This window comes from Protopterus annectens, chromosome 11.part0 (genome assembly GCF_019279795.1).
Source record: "Protopterus annectens isolate FY-2018-M chromosome 11.part0, PAN1.0, whole genome shotgun sequence".
In the NCBI taxonomy this organism is placed as follows: domain Eukaryota; kingdom Metazoa; phylum Chordata; order Ceratodontiformes; family Protopteridae; genus Protopterus; species Protopterus annectens.
Genome location: NC_056745.1, coordinates 555,329,449 through 555,352,383, shown reverse-complemented (window position 1 = coordinate 555,352,383; position 22,935 = coordinate 555,329,449). Strand labels below are relative to the sequence as shown.

Below are 22,935 nucleotides of genomic sequence, written 5' to 3'. Positions count from 1 at the left end.
AAGAGCCCCAGTACCTTCCATCTTGGGTATCTGCTTGCCATACCCGTCTTATTTATGAATACTAACTCAGGATTACACAACCTCCCAAAAATTCTTAATGACTGCTGGTGCACAAATACAGACTGCACTAGCAGTAATTCTTAATTTAAAACAGCGACCGATGAGTTGCAGCTTAGGGAAGTAGACCCGATGAGTTTAAACCACGCTCTGTTTACAAGTGACCAAGGACAGGAGAGTTGATGGAAATTACAACCTCATGTTGTCAAGTTTTATAATGTTGCAAGGTAACAGGTTGATGTTAGAGATATTTATTCAGTATGGTTTACACATTGATGTAGTCAATATTTTGTACATAGGCATATATGCTACCAGGTTTTCAACATATGACCTGTTGACTTTGGTCTTTCTGCATTTGATTTTAGGAGCTTAGCAGTGGTCTCTGAACTACTGTGCATTGCATAAAATGCCCATTAGCTTGTCTGTCTCTTATGTTCATTGTGTGTTCTGTATATTAACTGTACTTTGTATAATGTTTGGGTACTTACGTATTATCGCAACCAGATTTTCGAACTCACATAATTTGTAATGTTTCTGAGAAAACTGGTTTATTAAACTGGAAAGGTGTGTAGTAATAATAGTAATAATGCCACACGATATGAGGCAGAGGGAGGAATAACTGTAAATATTTGACTCCTACCTGCTATGTCTCACTTTTTCACTTGAACTCCCACACTGCTACATACATCACAAACACTTCCTTGCTGATTACAAGCGGAATGTTCATGGCCAGTAGTCAGCTGATTGCTGCTGCAAGTAGTGAGTAAGGGGGCATTGCTCAGGGACTGCTGCTTTCTCCCCTTAGGGACTCCTGGGACAAGGGAGTTAAACATGATGCCACTCAGTGATTCACCCACATATCTACCAAAATCCTGTCTGAACATGCCATAAGCACAAACTACTAATTCCAACTTCTTCCATGAAAAACAGCCCCAGAATAAGCTGTACACATAATCCACGCCTCCCTTAGAAAAGCATCAGTTACTGTAAGTTTCTCATCAAAAGGTTATATTCAAGCATGAGTCAGAAATAAATAGTTTACCAAAAGCATGATTCTTGTGTCTGTCTTCAAATTGTCAATGTTTGTTTATGTTTATTATATTGATTGCCTTATCTGGATGTCTGTAGCTCCATTTACCTTTGTCATAGCTTAAAATGGATCAGTTTGGATTTGTCTCCCTATAAGGTTAACAAACATTAACTACATAATTAAAATAAATCATGCCAAAACCTCACTGAGTTGTCAATGCATGTGTTCTCTAATGGTGGTAGTATCCGAAGCATAGCTGGTTCCGTTAGCACCCCGAAATGGCACTGTGAACCAGCCCCCCACCCCCTCAGCTCTTCAAGTGAAGAGTTAAAAAAGACACTTGACTGTAATAAGCTGTAAGTGATTGGATTATTACTGATAAATCTACAAGGGGTATAATTATTTCACGTGTTTTATCTCAAGGACAATATTACAAGTTGCTGTAAACTTTAAAGGCAGGATGATCTGTTCTGAATAGAAATTCAGAAATCTAGAAATATCCAGGATCTGCATAGGGGTTAATTTTTTAAAGATGGACACTATTAACATAATTGTTAAGGACAATTTTGCTAAAAGAATGTAATTCTAGCAGATCCTTTGGAAATGGATAAACTGTTACTACCATTACAATTATGTTTCCACTTGTGAGATAGAGGGAGAGACTTTTCATCCACAAACCCCTTCAACCAAATGAATCCATTCAGTTATACAGGGTAGTAACACATAGAGTTGTGATAAATATTGCAACAATGTCACTCACATTTATGGATTACAGTTCAGACATCACTGGATAACTAAAATATCACTTGATGACTCAAGTTTGATCCCATGACACAAGTTCATTCCATGCACACAGAACTAGGAGATTTGGTAAATGTGAAGACCCTTGGTCACTACAGAGTAAAAAGATTATTTGTGAAACATTAGGAAAGTTCTGTATTCAACTACATGACTCTCACTTATATGTAATATCTTAGCAAATCTATCTGAAACATAGACGGAATCAGCACAGTTCAATGTGATAGAATGGGTTCCCTTTAAAACTTAGAAGTGTAATCATCTAACAACATCTGTGATACAGGACTACAACAGTGCTGACTAAATGCAAGGAATAATATGACACATGTCAGTCTATATTTAGTCATCTGCAGTTTTGTAAGACCTGTCACAATTTTTATTCTGATGTTTAGTTCAGTGAAAATAAATGCATGCCAAGATTTCTGGCTACTGATCAACTAAACAACAGTCAAGGCTGTTCTTACTTACAGTACAGTGTGGCAATTTTTCACTGATGACATCATCTGCTGCAACAGTGACATTCTTTACAGTATGTCCATATTTTGCATTTCGTACATTAATCCGGAAAAGTGAAATTCTTCCATTGAGTCTTTGTGGCAAAAACCAGACCAGTTCTACAGTTGTATGATTCAGTGCAGTTGCTTTAAGATTATTTACCTGCCCAGGAGCTGGAATAAATTATAAGAGAATACAGATAACTATATTATAGCAGATTGCTGTATACTTTCAGAAGTGTACTATGTCAAGCTGCACTACAAAATGTAACTGTAAACTGCTGCACTGCATGGAGACAACATAAATCAACTCAATCATCAAGATGTAAATGTAGAGACACAGCACCCTTTGAAATGTGCACAGTAATTATAATTGCTGTTAACAATACTTGGATGTTGTAACTAAAATGACCATCAACTCCAGCATATCATGATACAGAAATGTTAGAAGGTTTGACAGTGATTTGTCTGAGTGCAGTGGATAACAGTGGGCATGAACATAGTGAAACTACCCACTGCACTGTAGAAGGGTGTAGTTTATTTTATTTATGTATCTATTTATTTTTACAAATTATTTTTATTCAGAGATACTGACAAGTAATGTGAGTGTAATACTATCCAGATGTACCCTAAAACTGAGCCACAATCTGTCTTTTGCAATCAAAACATTAGCAAAACATCAAAGTATGAGCATTCATCATAAGAAAACCTGAAAAGAATATACTATAGTGAATATCTAATTATAGCATATGGTACATGAGGGTAACTCTAAAATAATGTGCATGATGAGGAAACTAAAAAAAGAAAAGATTTGTGATATAAAGTCTCCGAAAATCCTGTATGCAACCTATACTGGGTCAAAATCAAACCAAGAAGAAACTTTACAGTGTGGAGGGTGTGAAGTTCACTCCTTGAATTATAATATGCAACTAGTTCACTAATAAAAGTTGAGCTGTAAAATAGGTACTACAAAATAATAAAATAGAAAAATAGTAGGCAGTCCACAGTTGAGATGAAAATGGAATATCCTTTACTGAAACACACAAACAAGTGATCTTAGTTGAGTATAATCAAAAGCATATAAAACATTCATTATTTAAGCAATAATCCACGCCTGGGTGTGGGTAATGCTGGATTTACCCACAGTTGGTGGTGTTTGGTCACGAGGGCAAAGCTGAACCTGAACCCGACCCGTAACTTTCCACAACAGCACTGAAAATACCTAAGCAAGGGAAACAGACAACCAAATTCTTTCCCTAAGAAAAAATTTGGGTTTCTGTTGCTTCGATATCTTAAGCTTTTGCTTACATAGGGTCAATTAATCACCATTCACTTTTTCAAGTGTTTGGTGATCTAATATAGACCCGCCTCCTTGCTGCCCTTCCGCAGCTGTCCAGTATTCTGCGGCAGTTCTGATGTACTGCGCATCCGTATGGTTATGCAGTACATCAGAACTGTGTGTGTGTGAAAGCAACAGAGAAATGAAGATCTCCATTGCTTTTAAAAACTTGTCTCACTATGTTAAAAGAGTTCAACATAGCAAGATAGCTTTAAAAAAAGGAGCAGAGATTTTCCTTTCTCCGTTGTTTTTTTTAAAGCTGTTTCGCTATGTTCATAGGTTCATAGGTTCTAAGCTATCTGCCTTAGGGCATTTATAAGCCTAGCCAGAATGTGTTTGGCTTTCGCCACCCATTTTAAATTTATTTTGCTATGCCCTTTTTCGAGGTTAGTATACTGTGCCTCTGTCTAACAGTGACACAGAAGTGATACCCGGGGTAAACCTATGATCTTCCATCCACTCATCAAGATTCCTCTTGAAGAGAGTCAATGAGGGACTCTGCCTAACCTGGACTGGGATTTTATTCCAGAGTGAAGAGAGCCTCTGGGTTATGAATCTGTCCCTCCAGCATGTCCTATTTATTTCAGTGCTGAGGTTCAAGTCTCTCGAGCGCGTAGCTCGATGGGATTTGGATTTTCTGAGGTGCAGCATGTCCATTAATTCCGGGTTGGACATGGCTTTATACGTCAGGCACAGATCGCCTCTGAACAGGCGGTATGCCACTGAGTAGAGCTGGAGTTTCTTTAACCGGGCAGCATATGGCATCTGTTTGAGCCCTTTGATCCTCTTGGTAAGGTACTTTTGGGGTCTTTCCAGTTGCTGCAGGTGTCTGGTAAGGTACATCCCAAAGGGCATTGTACTCAATTCTGGACCTCATGAGGGATGAGTAAAGAGGCACGATGACCTCCCTGATCTAGATGTGAATCCCTTCATGATTAGGTGGGCTATATAAAATGTTTTTCTAACCACTTTGGCCACGTGGTTGTCAAATGAGAGATTGCTATCAACTTGGGTCCCCAGGTCCCTAATTACTTCTTCTGTACTTAATGGATTACCACCTATGTGGTAATTTGTGGGCACTTTGTTTTTGCCAAAGGGGATGACAATAGACTTTTTGGCATTTAGCTTGAGGCCATGGCTCTGGCACCAGTTGTCTGTTTCTATGAGGCCCTTTTGGAGGATGCTTGTGTCGGCTGGAGAATCAATTATGGTGCCCAGTTTGCAGTCGTCTGCGAACTTGGTCAGCCACAGTCCTTCTGTGTTGGCCTGTACCTCCAAGAAATATATACCAAACAAGAGAGGTTCCAGGACTGAGCCTTGTGGGACACCACTTGTAACTGGTTTGGAGTCTGACATGGCTCCAGTAATTCTAACCATGTGGGTTCTGTCCTTGAGCCAGTTTTCAATCCATCTAGTGATATAGGGGTTTATATTTAAGCTGGTGAGCTTATCTATAATGCCTGAGTGGGGTATTGTATCGAAGGCTTTTGCAAGGTCCAGGTAAGCTGTGTGGACCACCTTCCCCTCGTCAATGGCCTTGGTGACTGTTTCAAAGAAATCAACCAGGTTTAAGAGGCAGGATCTGCCCTTAACAAAGCCAAACTGGGTAGGATCCAGTGTCTGTAGGTCCCCAATATCTTTATTTATGAGGTCCATGATGATCCTTTCCATAGCTTTGCAGAACAAGCTAGTCAGGCTTATGGGGCGATAGTTTCCAGGATCCGTTGAGGCACCACCTTTATGGAGAGGGACCACTGTTGCTGTACGCCACTCTTTGGGCACATATCCTGTAGTAAGGCTGAGACTGAACAGTAGTTTTATGTTTGGGTTTAGCTCTTCTTGGAGTTCATGTAGACGCAGCCGGGACACCGCCTGGTCCCATTGATGTTGTGTTTTTTGCTTTGGAGAGGGCGGCTCTTACCTGAGCATCTGAGATGTCAGGGGGGCAGCACTCTGCTGGGATAGATATTTGCCCTTTTGGTGGGGAGGGGGGGGAGTAGTTTGCGCTGAACCTGTCAGCTAGGATGTTGGCAATGTCTATGGGTTCAGTGTATTTTTTGTCATTTTGGACTAATTCTGAGCATATCTGGGAATTACCAGCCAGGTTCCTAACATAACTAAAGAAAGCCTTGTGATTATCCTTAGTGTCCTGTGCAATTTTTCTCTCAAAGCTGGCCTTAGACAATTTTATGAGTGCCCGTAGTTTTTTGCTAATACTGATCAGTGATGCCTTCCCTTTTTGGGATTTTGCTCTATCATTTAGTAGCTTCCTCCTTCTATTGTATAGTTTGTTTATGGCTGGGGTCCACCAGACAGGACGTCTGCCTTTGGAGGATTGGGTCTTCGTTTTATTAGGGATCACATGATCCATGCATTCCTGAAGGTGTTCATAGAATGCATTTATAAAGGATTCTGCGGTCTGGGCTGTATTTTCCACAGGCCCGGGGGCTTTGAAGGATTCCACCTCGGTTTTGAGGAGTGTGAAATTTGCTTTAGAGAAGTTTTTCACTGTGGTTTTCTGGGCAGGGGATGGGGTCGGGATGTGAATATCCAGTGAGATTAGTTTATGGTCTGATCTTACCAGTGAGGGATACACTTTTGGTCTGGAGCATAGAGTCCCCATGTTGATGATGATCAGGTCCAGTATGTTTTTCCCTCTTGTGGGAGTGGTAACAAGTTGTTCCATAGCATTTGAGTTTATAAATTCTAGGAACCTTTGGGCTAGGGTGTTGGAGCTAGAGTAATGCTCCCAGTCTATGTTTGAGTAGTTGAAGTCGCCCAATATAATGGTGTTTGGAGAGACCTTCATATTTTCCAGTGTTCTCAGGATGAGTTTAACATAGTGAGATAGCTTTCAAAAAAGAAACAGAGAAAGGAAGATCTCCGTTGCTTTTAAAAACTTGTCTCGCTATGTTAAAAGAGTTTAACATAGCTAGATAGCTTTACAAAAAAAGCAACAGAGAAAGGAAGATCTTTGTTGCTTTTGTTAAAGATATCTCGCTATGTTAAACTCATTTAACATAGAGAGATAACAGCAACGGAGCTCTTCCGTTCTCCGTTGCTGTCCAAAAAAAAAGACATACTAATGGAAAAATCTGGGCGACCGGACCTTTTTCCATTAGTATAAGTCTTTGATTTACAATGTGCATGCTGACCAGTCAGCGTGCATGTTTTGGAATATTAATGGAGGGTCATTGTATAATTATATATAATCAGGTTATGTGAGCAAAGGAGTCATTACAGAGGGTGGTTCTGTCAAGAGCAATAAAAGCAGAAAACTCATTCCTTTAACCAATTCCCCTTCCCCCTTAACACCATAGTGAAAACTGAGACTGTGCTACCATAGAAATGAAACTAAAAAGTTAGAGACAAATAAAAATATATAATATAAGAACAGCTTATTCAGGCTAACCTACTAATCTGAACTTTATTAAGAAACTAACTCACTAACAAAATGACTACTTAACTAACAAAAGGATCTACCACTAGACATTTATCAGAATAAATATTAATACTTATAAACTGAAACACTTTTAATAAATATTGCTTTCATACCAAATAAATGCTTCATCAGGTTTGTGTGTAAAAACATATAATATTGATGAACATGTGTATAAATCTACAAGTGAACACCTAAGTAAGCTGAAAACCATAGCTATAATTGCTAAGGTGGAAATACAGTGAAAAAAATTAAAAATAAAGCAATAAGGCCCTGGGAATCTGTTCAAGTGTGGCATCTAACTAAAAAAACATTTAGTCTGAATGAGTACAAGTGCTCTCAAGAGTATCAGAAAACAGCACCAATGTCAGTTATTTTCATTGTAAAATATGTACAATGTTTTTTGTTTATAATAATATAAGCATGTAATGTCAACATTAATCAGTCTCATATCAGACTTTTTATGGTCTTTTAAACAGTGGGGCAGTTTTTTTGAGTTCTAGTATGCCTTTTATGGAGCGATAATAATTAATTTGTTCTGTTACATGATAAGAGTCTCCATCCCACCAGGCAAAATATAACATTGTTAAGACCCAGGGCTACAGGCTGGCTAGAATCACTACAAAAATGGAACCTTTCCTTAAGAACCTAAATGATCTTGAAATTGATTTTTTGGTGAGGGGATACAAAGGCAATATGTTAAAAAGCATTCCAGAGCCTATAATTGAACTAAATGTACAAATTCATCAGCACTTAACAGTCTTTATAGGAGGGTGTCAAAGAAATCTATAGACAACAAATCTAAAGACAGTTATATCTTGACTTTTACTGTTGACTATCACAACATCATTATTATTGCAATTACTGAAAGCTCATATTTAATGGACACCCTTGCAGAAGTGCCACTTGGGTTTGGTTAAGATTTAAAATTATAGGTTTGTTATTAACATTGATGCATGATGCTTTGGATAAAATTATTGTATTAACAAAGGTCTGTTGAACAATACTCGACAATATTAACCAGCTCTCACTCTAAACATTTCTATTGGCTATATTTCTACATGCTGTAATTACATTGGCTATATTTTAAAATCAAAATAAAATTCTGGGTGCCTGTCTGCATTGCTTTTTAGGGGCGGGGTAATATTGTAAGGCTTCCTCAGGGAGGAATCATGCTCCATCCGATCACACCCCAAGATGGTCACCACCCCACAATATACCCACCTACTAATGATATATAAGCACGGATGAAAATCATATTGTTACAAAACGGTCATCTGCCTGAGTAAAGGATTGAAATAAAGATTTTAATTGACAAGTAAGACCTATAGATTTTTTATTATTACTTTTATACTTCATACTATAATCTTAGTGACTCATGTTTTTTCAGCTAGTTTCTCCCCTAGACGTCTGGTCAAAAGGGAGGCAAAACCCTGTTTCATTACTCAAGCTTAGTTTGATTCCTGTACAATACAACACTAGCCTTGCTGGCAGCTGACAACTACAAAGGTGTTTTTAGTGTTCCTACTTTATTAATTATATATGCTTCTTGTAGAGCTTTGTACCCAAATGGCATGTATTTGTTTTTATTTGCATATATATGGTCATATTGTTCTTTCCTGCCCACTTTGAAAACATATCTATTGAGGACTGAAAAATATTTAAATGTGCTTGACATACACATAAAACAACTAGAACTCACTTGTTGGTAATAAATGTATCATAGGTAAATACAAAATAAACATGGAGCCAACACTAACCCTTGTATTACACCATCATTGTAGCCCATTTTTTTAACCTGTATTGTTACCATACCCAGCTTGCCATATTCTATTGCAAAGCCAGTTTTGGATCCAATCCACAAGATAAGGTTTAACACCAACTTCTATAAGTTTATTATTCAACAGCTACAAAGTCAGTATATGCTGCATGCACTTGTATTGTTTTCCATAGCTATTATAATATTGCTGTAGAAGGAAAAGCTACAAGTTAAAACTGACATATCCTTAACACGTGTATGCTGTGAAATGTCGGACACCCCAACTGTGATATAATCCTGATTTAGAAGCATCAGTATCACCGTTTCTATACATTTACTCATGGATAACAAACTAATAAGCTTACAACAAGACAGATTGTATTTATCATCTCTGCCTTTACACACCATTTATTTAAAGCTGCTTTCCATTCTGTTGCTATTGTGTGTGTCATTTCTGAAAAGGTTATTCTTAAGGAAGTGGCACCTGACTATATTAATATATGAATATCTTTGTTTGATACTCCACTCATTTTGTGTATTTGTTCCTATGGCTCTACATATCTGTTTCCTGTATTAGAGCACATTCTCATTATTCTAAAACTGTATATACAGTCTGAGCCACGACTTACTCATGTAGCACCTAGTGTGATTCCTCAAGCTGACTCCCCAGAACTTGTGTAAGTTAAGGAGCAGAAAAAAAGGAGATCTGCACTCCATTCTCCACAGTACAGCTCCTAGGAGCATGAGATCCATTCTTTCCAATCTGCATTCCTCAACTCTTAAACTGAGGTGCAAAAAAAGGTTTTCTTTTTCTGCTTTTGAAGATGTTAAAACATAGCAAACTACTTCCTAGAAATATAAGTGAATATTGTAGCAAGTGGTTTGCTGCAGTTACCATACCATCCCCTCCATTTCTCAGCCCTGATACCAGTAACAGCACTAGCATTCATTTATGAATGCCAGTATTGTAATAAAGCCCCAATGGCAACTGCTCCCTTCGCCCTACCCTAACTATGCCTCTCGATACAGTAGCATTTTAAGTAGGTCCACATTACTTTAGCACCCTTCTTTTAAAATATTTCATTTCAAGGGATCTTTTGCAAATATTCATTAGTTTTTGTATATATAATCCACCTATTGCATTGATTGATTTCTAATTTTCCACTGGAAAATACAGTTCAGCACCTGTCATAGCAGGCTCACTATTACTCACATGTGAAAAAAGCTGACAATAATGCACCTTGGCCTCTGGTGTTACATATTTTGGCTTTTCTAAAATCTGCACCAAATTATTTTGTAATAGAAAACTTGCAGTTTTTTTTTTTTAACTTGAGGTTGTACAGTCTATAATGACCCAACAAGTTCCAGACAACTTCAGATATATCCATCTGCAAGCACTTTTTGGGGCGTGGCATCAGTAGTGTAAATCCTTCAGGGTATTTGGCACTATTCTACATCTGTTGATGTTGCTGTAGAGAAAATGTATCAACTTATGAAGATTATATTCCCCAGATCTTGGTGGTATGTACATTCCTACTACTGAATGTTCCCCAGATCTTGGTGGTATGTACATTCCTACTACTGAATGTTCCCCAGATCTTGGTGGTACGTACATTCCTACTACTGAATGTTCCCCAGATCTTGGTGGTATGTACATTCCTACTACTGAATGTTCCCAAGATCTTGGTGGTATGTACATTCCTACTACTGAATGTTCCCCAGATCTTGGTGGTACGTACATTCCTACTACTGAATGTTCCCCAGATCTTGGTGGTATGTACATTCCTACTACTGAATGTTCCCCAGATCTTGGTGGTATGTACATTCCTACTACTGAATGTTCCCCAGATCTTGGTGGTATGTACATTCCTACTACTGAATGTTCCCCAGATCTTGGTAGTATGTACATTCCTACTACTGAATGTTCCCCAGATCTTGGTGGTATGTACATTCCTACTACTGAATGTTCACCAGATCTTGGTGGTATGTACATTCCTACTACTGAATGTCTGCTCTTATTCCTGTTTAGGCTAATGACTGAACAATCAATTTATTTTTGTTTTCAAAATACCTAACTTCCATAATCCGAAAAAAGTCCTCTAGCAACGCCTTCTCCCATGAACACTGTCTCTTTGATAGTAAAATGACCTAATCCCATCTTATTCTGAGATCAAATTATGCTCCTTTAGCCTGTTTTAGAAATAATGACATCATCATTATAAAACCAACACCTCATTCATAAGACATTTATTCATCAAACTGCATGCTTTAGTTTTTAATATCCTTAATCAGGTATTTGTTATGTCTGATTTAATATTGGAAAGACTTTAAAAGAATGCATATCAGCTGAGAAATGTACAAGGAGATCTTTTGCCAAAATTCTCTTGACAAAATTTTGTTACCAGCTGTGGACAAAATATAGGCCATCTTTGGAAAAAGATATGTAACCCCATTGCAAAGCTGGGATAATCATTTTCTATCCAGCCCTTACTGGAGCATAATCTTGTTCACATAAGAGTTAACCCAGCTGATCTTATCATTTAAAATCCTCAAATTTTCATTTATGGTAAGCAATGTTGGAATACATTTGTATGTGTACTTCAGAGTGTATATATATATATATATATATATATATATATATATATTCCAATAATTTCACTATTTCTTTGGCTAGGATAAATCAATGTTTAGAAGCAATATCATTTATTTGAGTGAAAATTTCCTTTTTCATATTTCCCTGAAGAAATATACATTTTTAAGGGGCTATGCTATACCCATAGTTATTGTATTAGGAAATATCCTTACATTTTTTCAAGTTATTGTTCCTGCAAATATATGAATTTATTCCACTTAAATTGAGTCACAAATTATATTTAAATGTCTGCATTCAGCTGATATAATCTCAATAGCTCTGGATGTATAAACTAAATTGTCAAAAATCAGAAGTGATGGCTTGATCAGGTTTAAAGTTTATTCTCTGTCTGCATATATGGCATTTCCTATAGGTTTAGGTGAATAATTATCCTTTCCACCTTTTTATAGTAATATATCCAAAGGTAAACTGATCTGCCATTCAGTCTCTTTCTGTTATGTTATTTTTTTCTATTTATCACTGATTCTGTACTAACCCCAAGAATTTCTGAATTACATCATTTGTAAAAGTTACATAGGCAGATGGAGATTCATTAGAAAGATGACATTTACGCATATTATGTAATTTACTTCGACAACCTCTACTGCAGCATCTATATTAGTAAATAAGCTCCCCGTCCCATCACCTACTCTTGATTTTTAGTTTGTTTACATTTGACTTCTCTGTGATTTTTGATTCTATTTCTCTCAGTCCCTTTGCTTGCCCATGTCTGTATTCCACTGTATAAATACTTTGCATTGGTGTGGCTTTCTGAACAAGATACACTTGGACTAGCCACACGTTATGGTGCTGGTTATAGGAAGACTGATGTGTACTGTGAAGATGACTGATCAGTGATCAAGGAAACAATAATTGGGGATCCTGAACCTCAGCTTTTCCTCCCATTATTTTTAACAGTAGCTTCTTCTCATTCCTCCATTCATGCATAAAAACTGCAACAATCCTCCAAGCTATAAAAGAAGGACATTGATATATTTGTGAATCTAATAGTAATTTCCCAGTTTCATTTCTTTTCAGTTGCTAATGTCTCAAATAGTTGGATTGGCTAGGATCTCAAGTGCATTTTCCTTTATAGATTTTAAAGCATAGTACAAAATAAACTCATAATGGTAAAGTTTGAGTAATAAGTTGAAAAAGCTTAGGCTAGAAGTTTTCTAGAAGCCTTCAAGGTCAACCATTTTCTACAAAGTTACTATTTTTCCACATCCTTAACCTGTATTTTATTTCAAAAAGACAAAACTGTTCAATATAAACTGCAATGATTAAGTAGCTACCCCTCATTGTGGTGGGAGCACAAGATGTCTCTGGTACCCATGAATTCCAAGCAAATGAGACTGCTCCTTGTTAAGTAAATAAGCCCTACAACCCAAGTAGCCAGTTAACAGTCACAACACCACTTAAAGTTTCCTTTGTTCCAAATACCAGTTACTGATGGTTTTGCTGCTACCACTGCTATTTCCAAGCGTATGTATTTCCTAAGCTGACATTAACAAATACTTGGTAGGAGCAACAACAGTCCCAAACATAAAACAGGATTAAAAAAGCTGCAGTGCTATCTGCTTACAGTACCAGTCAGAATAATGTTGCCAAACACCCACTTTCCATGCATGGAGATCATCAGGGTTACCAAGCAGTTAGTCATTATAACAATCCCCTGTCCTGTTGATATATTCGGCAGGGGACAATTCCTCTGTCAGGTCGTACTAGGAGTGAAACTTTCTGAAGGCACCATTATATGAGTTCAGAAGTACTCCCAAAAATACAAAAGAATGAGGTATATCATAATCTTTCCCTCTTTTGGTAAAATACAGTTGCTCTCTAGCAGCCACTAGCAGAAGTTGCCATTCTCCCAAATCGCATATACAAGTGGTGTCACGTTCACAGTCCCATGTACTGCAACAAGTAGCTGTGAAGTATTATGACACATACATCCGTGCTGGACTCTGGTATGAATTCATACCACAAGCTCTCACAGATAAGCAGAGACAGAAAGTTATGCTTTAAGGTAGATTTATAGCAGCAAACTAAAGTGAGTCATAAACATTCATGCAGCCTAAATAAATGTATCTACCTTTCATGCAAACGCATATAAAATTGCAATGTTTAAGAGGTGAGATGTCATTTTGAAATCCAGGATATACAGAGCTAGGAAATTATATTAGATAATGTGGGCAACAGTACTGGGAGAAATAACAGCAAAATCTGGATATCCAGGCTGCTCTGATTTGGCACACAGTACTCAGGGTGGCTTAAGTTGCTTTTGTCCATCTTCTTAAGGAAGTGGTCCCTTGCAGTGCAATTCATTATACAAATGGCTAGCAATAACCCTTCTCCTTTCTGCTCCCAAGTGTAGCTAGTTATGATAATCTGTCCATGCAGCTAAGGCTACTGCAGCAGTGATCAGTATGAAGAACATAGTACAGTTGTGTGAGCTGAACTTGCCATGACAGTGCATGTTCAGATGATCACTGCTACAATAGCCACTCTCGCCCTCTATTCCCGTTGTTTTTAGTGTGTTTTTTATGCCAGGGTGTGGACATTTTTCTTCTTATTCCTAACACTGGCATTTCAGGGCTCAGCCTCCATCTCTGTGCTAGCAGGAAAGCTTTTAACCCAATCTTGTCTTGCAGTCAGCTTATCTGAAGCTGCTTGACAACGTGTGTGCCTGTATGTGTATATAGATTGTACCAGCAACAAAGCAGCCCACAATATCAGGTCAACCTATCCCTTTTGTAGCTGTCGCTATGTATGGTGAGAGTATAGCTTATCTAATCTATATGGTAGGCTATGCTTCTGAGTCTTATGCTTACCGACACGTATGCTAAACAAGGACAGTGAAGTGTCAGCGTTATTTAAGATGGACACTAACACTAATATCAGGAATGAATGCCTTACCCTACACTTGCTGCTCTTCACAATATGGATGAGCCCTGTGGGGAGTGCATATCTACTAATTTGTGACAAGTATGCATGCTGTATGTATTACCATAGCTGTCTTGGTGTTCTACTGGAGTTTTCATACACTTTAATGCGAGTTCATAACTTAAAAAAAAAGTGCAATCCTTGAAATATAACAGTGAAGTACTAAACTCCCTGTTACACCTAAAACATTTTTTTTGTGGGGATATGACACACTGCACTCCCAATGTTGGAGGTTACCCCCTTTGGTCTTTGTTGTTCACTGTACCTCAGAGAAGAGGAAGATGCAACAGTTTTGGACTTAATATATATTTCTCTGTAAGTGCATTTCAGTTCTTACTGTGGTTTCTACTTATAGCCTTTGAATATACATTTGGAAGCCATCTATCCTTATTGTAGCACAGCATAGTGGCCCCACTGCTACAGTGCCTGGAAAAGAGAAAACAAGCTGAGTCAAGCCAAATAAAGTAGATGATGAAAGGTAATATGGGGAAAATAAAATATTAGTGCATGCATACTGCAGGAATTAGAGGTTGGCCTTTTTTTAAAAAAGATAACTAAAGGCAAGTTAAATTAGATGTTTATCTGATCTTTTATAAGGCAGGGTCAAGAGAAAAATGATAGAAGGTGCTGGAACAAGGATGCACAAGAGTTTAAATATCTGCATGGAAAATACACACACATATATATATATATATATATATATATATACACACACACACACACACACACACACACACACACACACATATACATACATTACATACATATATATAAGTATATATATGGTTTGCCATCAAAATGTCGAGCGCACATTGCTCGGCACCACAAATGTGAACTCCGACCTGCGATTGTTGAAAATGCTGAACACCGATGTTCTGAACAGCAAAATCACGCCCCCTTTGTGACCCATGTTAGCACTTGTTTTCAGTTGTAGAGCGTTCAGAAATGCCCATAAATATACTGTATAGTATAGCATAAATAGGTTATCTATTTGCCCGTAGCTGTCTTTTCACTAGTCCCAATAATAATATACAGCATATTGTTCTGTATCATGTGTTCATAGAGGTTTGCATGTTTGTACATAAGGTGGAAAAGAGAGGCTAGTCAATGTCTGCACCACTAAAAATGATGTCTTGCTACAGGCACTCAAGACATATAGATGATGCTTGTCAAGGAGGGGGTGTTGGCTAATATGTACTGGAAAAAAATGTGTCAGTCAGTAGTACATGACATAGATGATGTGTAGGCCATAACTGCATATTGTAGTGGTGTTGCAGGCATGTTACCAACATACTACTCCATGCCAAAGTAAAAGAATGTTCCATGGCAGCTGAGATGTCAGCCACAAGTCAGACACTCATGAGCAGCAGGCTGACAGAGGCAGGGGTCCCTGTCTGAGATTATTCCTGATGGCGTTGATACAGGTCTGAGGATAAAAGTTTTCTCATCACAGCTTAGCCAAAGGTTAGTACTATGCTCAGAAGATTTCTTTGTAGTGACACTACACACAGAGACGGCAGGCTGACAATAGCATGTTGCCTATGTCTTATAGGAATATCGGGTATCCAGCCATATCATTTGGGACAGTATGATATATCTTGCATGGACACAGCATGCATGCATGCTACAGAGGCACAGATTTTACACAAGCACTCGTGTTCACTCCAGTGTGTCTTTTGTAGTGTATTCATTAGGATACTTCTACAGTGGAATATATAAAAAAGCTGAAGTCGAGAAACAGAATGTTAGGACTCATATAGAGCTGGCTGATGAAAGTGACAAGACACATACCTGTGTCACAGTCTGATGACACAATGGCACCATCCTGAGTGAGTGTCCACCAATAATAAAGCCGGAAGGTTTGACTACTGCAGTGGATGAACCTGAGGCTGTACACAAGGAATTCTTACTGCTCCCACTGAGGAGGGATACCAGTGACTCCAAGCACTAATAATACATTTCCTGGAGCTGCAGCAGCAGAAACAGCTGAGGATTATACTGTATCAGATGTGAGTATATTAATAATACAACAGCTTTGCAGGGGTGCCCGACATATGGACAATTGTTCTTGACATGTAGGCAGCACTTGGGATTATCAGCAGATGTGACAAATTGTTATCCCAGATGGACCTGATTGCTGCATTGCTTGATATCAATGAAGACATGAAGTCCAGAAGACCCAGTACTGATTGGTCATGTGAGGTATGTGGTGGAACACATCACTTCCATTTCCATCTCTACAGGGAGAACTGCAGTGCCAACATAACTGCCTGCACTAGCAGGTCTGTCTGAGGTCAGGGTAGTATACGTACTGGGGTGGAAATGTAGTGATGGGCAACTATAAGCTACACATTTATCACCCATGTCTGAAAGTGTATGACATTCTGCCATCCTTTTTCATGGGCAGCCATAGCACATGGCCTTCCCTTTTTAATTTCTCCAAATCTTTTGGGTTTCTAATGCCATGATGGGAATGGACCCCATTCCTAAGTCAAAGTAAGATTACAGTTCATGCAATTAGTATTGTTTCACTCTTTGATGTTAGCCAAAAGTGCTCTTCGCAGCACCCACAATGTGCCCAGTAATGACTCCTTCTGCAATTCATATGGTGTTACATGAACTGGTAACATATCTAAATATGATTGTAAATTCTTTTTTATAAGACCAGTTGCTCCTACTACTATTGGAACTGTCTGGGTATCTTTCTTCCCTTGAATAACACCTCATGAGCAGGCAAACTCCACTGAGGTCACAGTACCATAGCTGTGTTACATCCCAGTTGGGGGGGGGGGCCCACATCCTAATATAGCAAATAAGCAGAATGGTAACTGATGATGTTTATGTAATTACTACATCACAGATTACCCATCTCCTTTGGTGCTTCAAGTTACAGTCACAAACTGGTAATCCCCACCATTCATTTCCAGGGGAAACTATCTATGACACAGACCATACATCATCTTGAGATCCCCCAGTTCCAGGTGCAGTGATATGCCCCTACATTTTTGTGTAAACGGAAATGCTACCTGTGCACACAATAACAACTGAGACTTACTGCATGCTACACCCTCCCTCCTGTGCAGTGTATGACAGAATGTCAGATGCATATATTGACTCTACCGTACATTGACCAGCACAGCCTGATGCTAACACTGCAGACATTATGTTTATTCTGTGCAACACTGCTCTGTCACTGTGCTCATCACAGCCTATGGGTCTGAAACAGATGTCATGGCTTCATCTGTACTGTCATTTATTGTGCCTCTAGCTATCTATGGATAGTTGTATAGCAGCCACTTGCTTCTCTTCTTTCATATTCTTATCAGACATTGTGTTGACAGATCTTGTCTGATGGTTATACATATGAGTGGCTCATCTGTACCAGTATCCTTTGACTGTGCACCCTCTCCTCACTAGCATATTATGTAGCATTATTATTCCTTTTGGGAAAGCTGACATCCCTGCTAATTTATTTATTATTATTTATTTATTTATTTTACATTTGTTAACCGGGATGGTCCGACTGGATACATGTCCTTTTTCAGCGGAGGCCCGGGGAGAAAAGCTCCAACAGAGTTACATTGATAATTAGGTACAGTAAATGAGCTGAAAGAACTTAACAAAAACATAGGCTATTTACATACAAGTACAAGACTGCCATTACTATTTCTGAGATTACTACAAATGTAACATTAATAACATATTAGCAAGGACGGTAGGCAGTATAATGACATAGAGTTAGACAGGATACATATTTCTTTATCACAGCATACAAAGTACTTATCATCTTAGCTAGTTGTTTATGTTTTAGTTAATGGCACAGAGCTAGTCTGGGTTTGAGCAAGGACATAGCCAGTGTGACTTGAAGTGGAGTTTTAGACTATTTTTGAATTGACTTAGAGAAGGTGCAAGCGTGATGTTATTTGGGAGAGAGTTCCATATTTTACCAGTGGTGTTGGCAAATAGCGTGTCACCACCTAGGTTGAGAGATTTAGTTGTTTGGACAAGGAGTCTGTTTGCTGAGCGAAGGCAGCTTAGATTGGAGTAGGGAGTCATTAAGTTTTTTAGTGCTGGGGTATTCTCAGGTTGTTTAAGGATTTTGAAGGCCTCTATGAGTTGGGACTGGTGAAGAAGGTGTGGGAATTCTATCCATCCAAGCTTTTTCAGGTTAGTACAGTGGTATGTTCTGTAGGGTAGGCCTGTAACGAACCTGGCAATGTGATTATAGCAGGATGAGAGCTTGGCCAGATTAGATTTGTTAAGGTGAGTGAGGACAGGAGAGGCATATAGTAGGGTAGAGAGAAGGTGTGAGAACGGGCTGTGGCTGCCCTGGCATTCGGGGTAAGGAAGGCTTTAATTCTATATAGGGTCCCAAGTTTCTTGTTGACTGACTTAATGGCTTGGTTGATATGTATATCAAATCTGAGTTTATTGTCAATGTTTACTCCTAATAGCTTTGTATAGGTGTCTGGGGAGATGATGGTCCCATTATTGGATTTTATAGTGAAGTTTTCAGTCGGAGATCTATTGGTTGGGTAGAAGAGAAGTAACTTGGTTTTGTTTGGATTTAAGATCAGGAGATGGTTGGCAAGCCAGTTTTCGACTTTGGTGAAGCTATGTTGGGTGGTAATTAGTAGATTTGCAAGAGAGGCATTGGAACATATTATAGTCGAGTCATCTGCATATTGAATGCAGGTGGCTTCAGGAATGACTGTTTGGATGTCGTTTATGAAGACAGAAAAGAGGAGAGGTCCTAATATGGAACCTTGAGGAACTCCTATGGTATTTGGTAGTAGGCAGGAGAGCTTGTTTAGCCACATTACTGCTTGTTGTCTCCCAGTGAGGTAAGCTTGAAACCAGTCAAGGGCTGGAGTATCTAGATACAGGGTTTTTAAAGTATATAGAAGTAACTGATGGTTTACCGTATCGAAGGCTTTCGATAGGTCCAGGAGGATATTTTTTTATTATTCCGGTTAAGATTAATGTTTTCAGTAAAAGAGAGGAGGGCAGTGGTTGTACTATGATGGGGTCTGAATCCATATTGAGAGTGCGAGTAGTTTATTTTGGGTTAGATAGAGCATTAGTTGGTTGTGCATGCACTTTTCCATAATTTTGGCAAGTGGTGATAGTATGGCTATAGGTCTATAGTTGGATAGTTCTGTGGATGAACCTCCTTTGTGGAGTGGAATAACATAAGATATTTTCCAAATTGAGGGGATTGAGGCCTTGGTTATGGTTCTGTTAATTAGGATTGAGATAGGGTAGGCTACGACATCTGAGGCAATTTGCAGGTATTCAGCCGGCAGAAGATCGGCTGAAAGGGTGGTTGGCTTCAGTTTTTTCAAAAGGGATCTGATAAAGGATGTGGACACTGGCTGGAAGTTAAAAGAGAGTGGTGAGTCGGGTATAGTGTTTATAGAAGTGTGGGGAGGAGAAAGTTGGTTAGCTAATGACTGGATGGTTTCTGTGAAGAAAGTATTGAATGAATTGGCTATATCTTCTTGGCTCTTGTCAGATAATGTTCCTGGGGTCAGAGTAGTGGATTTGCCTGGTTGGAGAAGTTTATTTATGCCTGCCCTGTACTTTTGAGGGTTATTCTGATGTTTATGTTGCAGATTGTAGAAGTAATTTTTCTTATCTAGTATGATGGCTTTTTTAGTCTCGTTTCTAAGTTGTTGGAATTTGATACGATCTAGGGGTAGTTTGGTAGTGCACCATTTATCCCACGCTTTGTCTCTAGTTGTTATTTTGGTTTTGGTGTCTGTTGTTAGCCAGGGTGCTAGTTGAGTTTTAATTCTTATTGAGTGTTTAGGGGCATGCGAGTCAAGTATAGTAAGGAATGAATTGTTAAATGATGACACTGCCTCATCAAGGGGAAGGAGCTTTAGTTTTTTCCAGTTACATGATTTGAGTTCAAGTTGAAATTTAGTTGGGTCAAAGTTTTTCTTGGATCTGATAGACCTATAAATAGGTAAGCTTGTACAATTAATTTTGTCTTTCATGATGTATGTGAGCAGGTGATCACTAAGATCATTAGAGAGAGTTCCAGACATATAGTTCTGGGGATGACTGTTGGTGAGTATCCAGTCTAGTATACTCCCTTTTTGGTTATTGTTACCTGTACGTGTAGTAGATGATATTATCTGATAGAATCCATGTAAGTTAACAGGGATGGGGTTGGACTGTGCTGTGCATTGGTTCCAGTCAATATTAACATCGCCCAGGACAATGGTTTCTTGAGGGTAGTTGTTGGCTATCCAGTGTAGAATGACCTCTAGTGTTTCTACATTGTTCCCAGGGGGAATATAGGTGACAATTAGGTTAATGCCCTTATGATTATTTAGTAGAATCTTTAGAGCTAGTATTTCAGCGTTAGAGACCTGGGGTGGTTGTATAGGGTTAGTTATGATGTTAAGTGTGCTATTATATAAGACGGCTATTCCACCTCCTCTTTTCTTTACTCTATCTGCCCTAAGTATATTGTAACCAGGAGGCAGGATCTCATTGTCTTTGGTTGATGGCCGGAGCCATGTTTCAGATAGACACATTATGTTGAGGAGGTATGTGGCTAGTACAGCATGCAGGCTATGTATCTTATTGTTTAGGCTTCTAATGTTTAAGTGGCATATTAGGAGGAGTTGACCAGTCGGTGGGAGAGTGGTGGGCTGGTAGGATTTTGAGTTAAGGTTGGGCCTGGATTAGGATGGATGTCCCCATCTTTGGTTATGTTTTTCTTAGATACGCTAGTAGTCTAATAACTTTGAATAGTAGTTTTAGTTCATATTTGGATTTTGGTGTTGATTGGAGTGGTTTTAGAAGCAAGTGGTTGGAATTTATAATTTTTGCGGTAATGTAGTAGTGGGCAAGTTCCGCAGTCAGTGGACCTAGGCGGGTCTTGGTTTGGCATTTTGGATAAGTGAAACCTACAAATGTGAGATTTTCATAGCTAGTAAGAAAGTATGGCAGAATTAAGAGTGGTAAGATAAGAGGAAGGAGTTTATAATTATTTATAGACATGTTATATGTCATCAATGGGTGGGGTCAATGTGCTTCAGAGGAATAGTAGTGGTTAAACAGTAAAGTGGTGGGGGGGAAGAAATTGGAGAGGAAGTTGTGTAGGTTGGAGAGGAAGTAGGGGTGTGGCCTAGTGGCTATAAATGTAGACACAGTGGGGGCGGGTGGGATAAGGGGGCAGGGAGGGGAGCGAAGCGAGCCCGAGCTTTGCGAGGGCGAAGCGGAGCGGGGCTAACCCAGTCCCAGTATTTGGTCCTATGAGTGGGGTAAATAGTCTGATAGTGTAAGTAAGCAGATTGGAGTACAGGCTTGAAATTCAACATAAACATATACAGTTGTAAAATGTCTAATACAATTCAACATAAATAGGCATTTACAGTTGTAAAACACTTACTGGAGAGACACTGAGCCTTCATGGAGCCTTACTCTGTGCCTTACTCTGCGCCTTCATTCTCTAATTATATTATAGACAGCACCCCCTTAAGTGTAGATCCAGTGGTACATGATCTGGGTACTCAGGATGATAGCAATCTGAACTTTGACCATCACGCATCCACAGTAGTAAGGAAATCCTTCTATCTGGCACATCTTGTAAGTAAAGGCATAGCATCTACATCTAAAGATGTTACAATTCCCTTATACTCGGCCCTCATCAAACCAATAATGGAGTACAATGTTCTCTTTTGTAGGTACCTTATCAGACACCTGCAACAATTGGAGAGACCACAGAGGTTTCTCACTAAGAAATTACAGGGTACACAAAACAAGTCTTATGCAGAAAGACTAAAAGCCTTGTCATTGTATTCTGTCTCCTACAGATGGCTAAGGGGTGACCTATGCCTGGCTTACAGGGCAGTTTCGGACCCAGCCCTGATGGAAATGTCGCTGATTCATTAATCAAACTGCACGAGGATCACTCGCTCTAGGGATAATAACCTACCCTCTGGCATGAACAGGTCATGCTGGACAGATAGATACATCTCCCAGATACTGCCACTTCTCTGGAACAAGCTTCCAATTCATGTGAAACACAGCTCCTTCCTGACCATCTTCAAGTGTAACCTAGATCAATGGATGGGTGACCACAGATTCACTCCTGTGGTGGCGCCCATGTCCTTCCTGGACAGAGGAAGTCTGTATTAACTACCATAGACCATTACATATGCCAGCTTCACTCACCTAACCACTGATAATTGGGGCAACTCAGGATAAATATGGCTAGGCTTGTAAGTGCAATAGGGCCATTAGAGTAGTAAACTTCTATGAACTTATAATGAAATCACAGATGAAGTCACTTCTAAAACAAAAAACAATCTGAAACTGTGAAGGAGCAAACACAGAGGAACCATTAATTCCTTCAATAATTAAAAAAGTCAAACTGAGCACATATGAAATGAATAGTTATGAGATTGGAGGAAAATTGCCACAAA

At 38.9% G+C, this 22,935-nt stretch overlaps 1 protein-coding gene across 1 annotated transcript in view; it reads right to left on the bottom strand.

Annotated features, from left to right (window-relative positions):
• PTPRQ (protein tyrosine phosphatase receptor type Q) overlaps window positions 1-22,935 on the bottom strand; it is a 4,272,575-nt gene that overhangs the window by 3,868,888 nt on the left and 380,752 nt on the right. Inside the window, exon 5 of the mRNA XM_044087226.1 lies at window positions 2,354-2,553. Within this exon, the coding sequence (XP_043943161.1) occupies window positions 2,354-2,553 (200 nt within the window). The remainder of the gene's footprint in view (window positions 1-2,353; window positions 2,554-22,935) is intronic.